This window comes from Mya arenaria, chromosome 16 (genome assembly GCF_026914265.1).
Source record: "Mya arenaria isolate MELC-2E11 chromosome 16, ASM2691426v1".
NCBI lineage: Eukaryota > Metazoa > Mollusca > Bivalvia > Myida > Myidae > Mya > Mya arenaria.
Window position 1 is genome coordinate 39,038,777 of NC_069137.1, and position 7,817 is coordinate 39,046,593.

General features: G+C 32.8%; 1 protein-coding gene across 1 annotated transcript; it reads right to left on the reverse strand.

Annotated features, from left to right (window-relative positions):
• Positions 1 to 696: 696 nt before the first annotated feature.
• On the reverse strand, positions 697 to 4,747 carry LOC128222065 (uncharacterized). The gene is made up of 5 exons (XM_052930846.1): positions 4,548 to 4,747; positions 3,851 to 3,997; positions 2,976 to 3,062; positions 2,094 to 2,218; positions 697 to 1,664 (listed from the first exon to the last, which is right to left on the reverse strand). Exons 1-5 carry the CDS (start codon positions 4,654 to 4,656, stop codon positions 1,326 to 1,328), a joined length of 807 nt encoding a protein of 268 aa, XP_052786806.1. The 5' UTR covers positions 4,657 to 4,747; the 3' UTR covers positions 697 to 1,325.
• Positions 4,748 to 7,817: the final 3,070 nt, after the last annotated feature.

Here is a 7,817-nt window from a genome sequence, read left to right on the forward strand (position 1 = left end):
GGTATGACATTCACTGTGTCCATTGCGTAGTACAATTAACTTGTAATTCAACAGATCAACAATTCCGAGCCATAATTCACAATAGGCCAAAATACAATTATGTGGCGAGAATGACATCTTGTCCACAAACTGATAGGGTATGTAGCCCTTTTAATTAGGGTTTATGTAAGCAACGTTATTGTCATCATTTGGTGATGGTGTTTAAAATCAGCATATCATTTTTATCAGTACAAAGCTTTTTAAACTACATAATTATTGACACATTTTTTCAATATTCAATGTTCGCCGCCTACATTTATTTGTAGGTAGGTTAGGGTTACTCGAACCAAAATAACTTTTATAGGTCATATTCATAAATATACACGTCAGTAACGGTTCATTAGAGCCCTTTTGTTGGGGGTGTTTATTTTCAAACCTTCCCAACATGACTTGCTCATATACAAACTTCAATGGTGGGAATGTTCTCGACAGCCATTTTGAATGAGACCATTAATTGATTTTTAGAACATTATTTTAAGAAATCGTGTACTTCGGCAGCCATTTTGAACGAGATCATTGATTTATTTTTAAAACATAATAATAAGAAATCGTGTACTTCGGCGACCATTTTGAATGACATCATTGATTTAGAAATAGTGTACGTCAGCTTCTTTAAAGCTAATCTAATATAATCCCAATATGCATGATACAGCGTAATAAAACACAAACATTTTTATTGCATTTTATGCGTTGTTATCTTTATTTAGTGTAGGTACAAATAAGCGTGTAAAGAAGCACATGTCCAGTTTGTACATGCGTAATATGTGTGCAAGATATCACACAACACAATATATACTATATTTATAGCAATAGACATATCAGTTCAGACATTCTGTATTAAGAACACACAAAATGCATTGAAGTATTGCAAAATGTACAGCAAATAACGAATCTTTACGACACATCGCCTTATTGGAAAAACACATTATATAACACAAGTATAGACACAGCAGTCTCGAGTCTCGGAATGATCGAATGATGTCAAACAGGGGTTTTAATGTGAAACTTCATTGACTTTAGAGTGATTGCAAGCAGACGAGTACATTTTTGAAAAAGTATTGTAGGAAGCACAAACATCAACAAAACTATACACATAGCAGTCTCGAGTCTCGGTTTGATTGAATTATATCACGTAAACCTTCATTGACTCTCAGAATGATTGCATGCAGACGACTACATTCTAAGAAAAGAGTTTCATAGGAAGCATAAACTTCAACAATAATATTAACACAGCAGTCTCGGAGTTATGTTTGATAGAACTGGATGTTCAAAACAATACGTCCTCGCTACATTGCCTTTTTTTCTTTCAGATCTTTCAAGAAGGTCAGCATCGCTTTCAGGAGCCTTGCCGAAGGATGATTGTCCTCTGTTTCAAATGGACTGAATGCGTCCAACTCGAGCGTAGCAGACTCGGCATCCTCGTCGTCAGAGCCGAGCGAATCCGTTACCGTGTCGATGTCATCTGAGTCAGGATATTCTGTTACCACGTCGTTGTCATCTGAGTCAGGATATTCTGTGACCACATCGATGTCCTCTGAGTCGAGAGAGTCAAACGCCTGCATCTCGTCAACTTTGTTTGGTATTTTGAAACAGCCAAATGCCTCGTTGAATGTTTTCTGTTTTATCTTAAATATTGATTGTATATTAATAGTATAATACAAATTTTATTTTAACCATGCATGTTTTATACAATTGGATCTAAAGTAGATGACATACACAATTCTGTTGAATTTCAAAATGACAATTGTTTTGTTTAAAAATAATTTGGCTTAGCACTCCTACGCACAGGGTACAGAAGGTAGAAAATTCAGCTCTCAATAAGCTTATCAAATATCAAACTTGACATAGCAGTTACTACACTTGCCGTACAGTTAACACTGTCATAACGCACACGGCGTATTGATAAACAAAATCACGTATTTTATTAAAAAATAAAATATTATATTTGAAGTATTTCTTTAGTTTTTTACTTTGATTGTTTTTATATGTTATCTGGGTCTTAAATAAATTATTGCACAAATATATGTGTGTAAACACGTTGAAAACAAATTTACCTGAGCTGTGATATTGACGCAGGCTGACATATCTTTAATACTGATGTTCCTGGCAACAATACAGACAGATTTGATGTCAGGGTGCTTCATGACGTGATTAACACAGAAGGAGACATCCGTATTGTCTGGAAAGAGGAAAACGATACAGACTTTAAACAATAGTAATAAGGATGCTACTCCTTGCAATTGATTAAGCGTTTCAAAATTCCTAAGCATTTGCAAGATATTGGCTTTATTTCCGACTTAATATATCAAGTTCTTTGTTTAGCTGAATGGATACACGTTTCGATGACTTTATTTGCAAATAGTAGTAAATTTATTACATAAATATTCATTGTTGTTGTTTACTTGCATACCTATAAATAGTTTATGTATAAATATGTAAAAATCAAAATCGCTTATTATTTTATCAGTTCCATTCAGTTCCATTCAATAATGTGTAATGCAGAAGTGGAACAATGCGATTATCTATTCTAAAAACGGCACTCCAAATGGCAATGGGCCAATAAACATGCACACAGGAAATCTACTCCTGCTATGTCACCATGTAAATAAACAAGGGAGCAGGGATAAAACATGACAAACATGCCTTCAACCACAACATATACAAACGTACTTGATATCTTCCCTTTTACAAGTACATGTCTGCTCGCAACCAGCTTAACTTCCATCGCGTTGTGTACGACGTTTGCAATAACACACTCTGAACATGACAAACATGCCTTTAACCAAAACATATATAAACTTACTTGTTATCTTCCCTTTTACAAGTACATGTCTGCTGGCAACCAGCTTTACTTCCATCGCGTTGTGTACGACGTTTGCAATAACACACGCTGAACATGACAAACATGCCTTTAACCAAAACATACATAAACTTACTTGTTATCTTCCCTTTTACAAGTACATGTCTGCTGGCAACCAGCTTTACTTCCATCGCGTTGTGTACGGCCTTTGCAATTACACACGCTGAATATGACAAACAAGATATACGATGAACATGCTGAATAAAGCGGATTTTTATTAGGGTGAGAAATATTATTCTTCATCGGATATTCATACGTGATTATGTTATGTAGTACTAAAATACAACAGGGAAGTTGTTATTTATGCGTATTATTTACACTGTTATTGCAGTAGCATATTAATTTCAAAATATCAGTAAATTGCAAATTTTAATGAAAATGGCAGTGTTTGACAAATTTATCAAATTAAGATATCAGTGTATTCATTGTAAGCTATCAATTAAGGTAGTCAGTGTTTTAGTGTAAGCTATCAATTAAAGTATCCATCAATTCCAATGTAAGCTATCAATTAAGTTATCCATTGTAAATTATAAATTATAATATCCAATATATCCAATGTAAGCTATCAATAAAGGTTTCAAGTGTTTCCATTGTAAACTATAAATTATAATATCAAATATATCCAATGTAAGCTATCCATAAAGGTTTCAAGTGTTTCCACTGTAAGCTATCAATTAAAATATCCAATTTATCTAATGTAAGCTATTAATTAAGGTTTCCAGTGTATCTATTGTAAACTATCAATTTAAATATCCAATATATTCAATGTAAGCTATCAATAAATGTTAAGCATGTTTATCGAGCCGTTAGATATACTTTCTCTACGCATAAGACCCGGAATAAGATATTTTCAAATAATACCGAACCGGTGTAGGGTCAGCAGGCACATAATACACATAATTGTACAAAGATATCTCAATCAAAAGCACAATCATATTTTACGATCATTACCTTTATGACGAGTGTAAGTTTTACAAATCTTGCATATTTCCTTGTGACACATGGGGCCTCCGTCAGTGTCATCGTCCACGACTTCAGGGGTATCATCGAAGCTATGTTTACTACTGATATCATGGATGGGAATATATTCTTCACCGACTGAAACAAGAGCATTGCCAATTAAAGGCAGAAAGCATAACAGTATGTTATTAAATACATGTTCAAAATATTGTTATCAGTAATTAATCTTTCTCATCAATGTATTATTTAGTTTATTACTCAAAATGTATGTTTGTTATACTCGTACATGTGTATGTATTGATTTTGAAATGAGTGTCGCTTTAACAAACATTTGCTTGTATTGTGGTATCCCCCGTAAATCCATAAAATTGTACTTGCCTACGAAGAATGGAAAAACTGTCTGTCAATGGAGTTACGTTTAACAACAGTAGTTCAACGTTAAGTTCGGAAACATGAATTATTAATTAAATGTTAAATTTTAAGTACAGTACATTCTATAACGTAAAACATTTCATTTTATTCCGGACACTGTACGGTTTTATCTACTTGTTTTTGATGTATTTTATACGTTAATATTAATCCCCATATCCCGACTATTCGACTGAATCAAATAGAAATTATTAAAGTCATGAATTTGATTAAAATCTAAAAAAAATCTTAACCTCAAAATAGTACCATAAAATCTTACCTTGAGTGTCCTTCGTGACCTGAAGAGATTCCCATTCAAACGTGAGAGAGGCGGCCTGAGACACCTGAACGACCATGGCAAGAATAACGAGATTAAGGATTATCGACATATTTGCAGTTGAAAACAAATATTGCTCAGAATAATCCTTCTATTCGGTTTAAACCACGAATGCCATTTGAGCAGGCTCTGTTCAGTTGTTAACTGACTATCTGTTTTATACTTTCATGGCTGAGTACCAGTTTCGATCAAACAATGATGCTGGTACTTATGTAATACCTCACGTGCTTCAGATTTAAGTGGTTAAATTGTTCAACCAAGACAATGATTATTGTTGAGTACTTGGAATTTGTTCACTTGATAAAAAAAACATCAAGTGCAAGTAAGACTGTGCGACTTTTTCATAACGACATCTTTATATGAATATATATAGTGTTTGTTTTGGTGTAAGATCGTAAACTATTTCACCGAGTGAGCACCAAATGTTATATTTTACGAGTGGTGTAGCCACGAGTGAAATATTCACTTCTTGTGTTTATTAGGTGAAATATATTGTAATCTTACACTGAACCAAAAATGGTTCTTTTCATTACATGCCTTCATTTGGAATTGAAAGTAATATACATGTAATCACATTTTTTTGAGAAATTTCGAAATTCCGAACTGAATTGAAATTTTGCCGCAGCCCTGTGCGCGTTGATGTTTGAATTGGAACCGTGAGAGGGTTAAATTTTCAAAACATGGAAACACAAATTTTTGATATTTTTAATGTTTAAAAAATTGAAAAATTGACTTTGTTTAACTGATAAATAGACATAAACCACCAGAAAGCAAATGTCTCTTCACCGACAAAGAAAGGTGGAGTCAGTCGATGGTGCTTAAGACAAGTTCCATGATAAAACAAAATGTACGATGCAACGTGCAAATAACAAAATGGTTATGTTGAAAATACTCTTGTGTCGTTGCAAGATGTATGAATACGAGAAATACCAAATAAATGTACTGAAAGAAAACAAATACGAATTAAAGAATAACAGCTTTGGCAAGTGAAAACAAATTGATTATTTTTTTTATTTTATTGAAATGTAATCCATGTAAAATAATATAGAATTACCAAAAAGCAAAACGAACAAAATGCAGCAGTAAAATAAAAGGGCAGACGGAAATAGGTTAAGGTTAAAATAGTTTAAAACAGGATGTATTATTAAGTGTTGGTTTGTCCCATGACACCAAAAACAATGCTGTTATATTGAAAACTAAAGTATTTCCAAAAACTGACTATTGTGTACAGAATATCTCCATTAGAATCATAAAACTTATAAATATATGTCATTATTGACACCACTCTGATCTGTTTTATACTTGGATCAATGTATCTTTGTCTATGATGGCTCTGTCCATTAATGTCTTGTAATGTTAATGCATTATTAGATAATCTTTAAACATGCATATCCTTTTAATTTTATTACAATGACTACTTAGCAGCGGAATAATTCACTATCCTTTAAAATCAAGAATACTTATTTAATATCTCAATATAATGTTTAATTGCCTTTTTCCGTACCCTCATGCTGTCAAGTACGCAGGAGATGTCGAAAAAAAAACAATGTCCCGAGAATTTATGAAACACTCATAAAAACAATTAAATTTAAGCGATAACAAAATGTGTTTTCTCATATGATGTGATTGTATTATTAAGTGGCGTGATGTAGTACTTATTGTCAACTTGAATAAAACAATGATCATGACACTTGATGCGTTTGTATCTGATATTGTTCGCTTATTTCTAACAATAATCTTTACAAAGAGATGTCCATGTTTCCCATTCTTTCTTTATAAGTGGTCGGATGAATTACTTTCCGGCTAATAATGCTCAGTATTATAAGTATGCAACATGATTGATATAATAACTTCAACTGAAGTTACCGTTAAAATATATATACCTTTTCCTACAGCACGCTTAAATAACATTGTGTTGGTTTCGTCGTTTGTTGTTTTTGTTAATGAGAGTTTATCAGGGTTTGCCCGCGCATATTTGCTGAATTACGGGTAGAATAAATATAAATTGATTTTCTTCATCATTTATGTTTTGGTCCTTCAAACATTTTTTGCATTGGTAAGAGTCTTAACGACTGTATAAACGTGGAATTTTCAATTTTCAGCTTTACAAATATAACTAGCATTTGAAAATGTCTTATCGCAAATATTGATGATATTAAATAAATGATTTATTTTTGAACTGCACTCATACACTCCATGGTGCTGGCAACAAAATTATGGGAATTATTTATCTATTTGTTCACCGTCCAAATTGCAATTTCATTTTCATCAAAAGAAAGAATATTATACTGCTGATTACACATGAAACGGGTATCAACCGTTTGAAAATTCAAAATGTAGATAATTGTTTACCATAAACAATACGGACCTGAGAAATGGAGTGTCCCTTTTATTTCAGAGATTTTACACACTTCAAGCAAACTTCAGGCCCCAATTTCACGAAACTTCTTAATCCCTTATAACGGGATTAAACTCAGCTCATTATTTTTGTTTTTCAATAATTTTAGTAAAATGTACCTTTTCAGTGTTTTTATACTTTAGATACGAATTATCTTTATGATAATAACAATTAACCATTTTTCATTTTAATTTATTATTTTATCAAAATTCAATTTCAGTATGTATTCTGACTTATTTAAATAAGTTACTTAAGCCTGTTAAGCTTAAAACATTTCGAGAAATTGGAGCCAGATACTTAAATGCAAAGAGAGATGAGAACAATGACACTGGGAGGGAAAATCATCAATGAGGAAAAAATCTATACCCATCTTGGAAATAAATGTGACGCATATCTCAATATTTCGTACACCATCGACGACGCGTGTGTTAAAATGCGCGGTACGTTTATAAGCATTTGTAATATTTGTGTTCACCCAGATACATTAAATCCGTTGACGTCAAAACAATATATACGTCTGTTGTTTTCCCGAAGTGTTTGTATGGCTGCGAGTTGTGGTCAAATATTTCACCCTCGCTGCTACTAAAGTTGGAAAGAGCGCACAGGTTTTGTGTGAAGTATATGTAGTCTCTACCTAGAAGCAGCAGTACAGACTGGTCACTTTGTGCAATAGGGATTGCTCCCATTGAAAATTCCATTGATGTGAGGAAGCTGCAATTTTTTGGACAATTGTGTCGGTTACCAAATAAATATCTTGCAAAACAAGTATTTAATAGTAGGAAATGCATATTTAGTGGCTATGATAACCAGTCCAG

Coding starts and splice junctions, on each gene's coding strand:
- LOC128222065 (XM_052930846.1), bottom strand. CDS start 4,656: ATGTCGATAATCCTTAATCTCGTTATTCTTGCCATGGTCGTTCAGGTG. Junction 3,063..3,850: donor AACTTACACTCGTCATAAAG/GTAATGATCGTA, acceptor TGTCATATTCAG/CGTGTGTAATTGCAAAGGCC. Junction 2,219..2,975: donor TGTAAAAGGGAAGATAACAA/GTAAGTTTATGT, acceptor TCCTCTTTCCAG/ACAATACGGATGTCTCCTTC.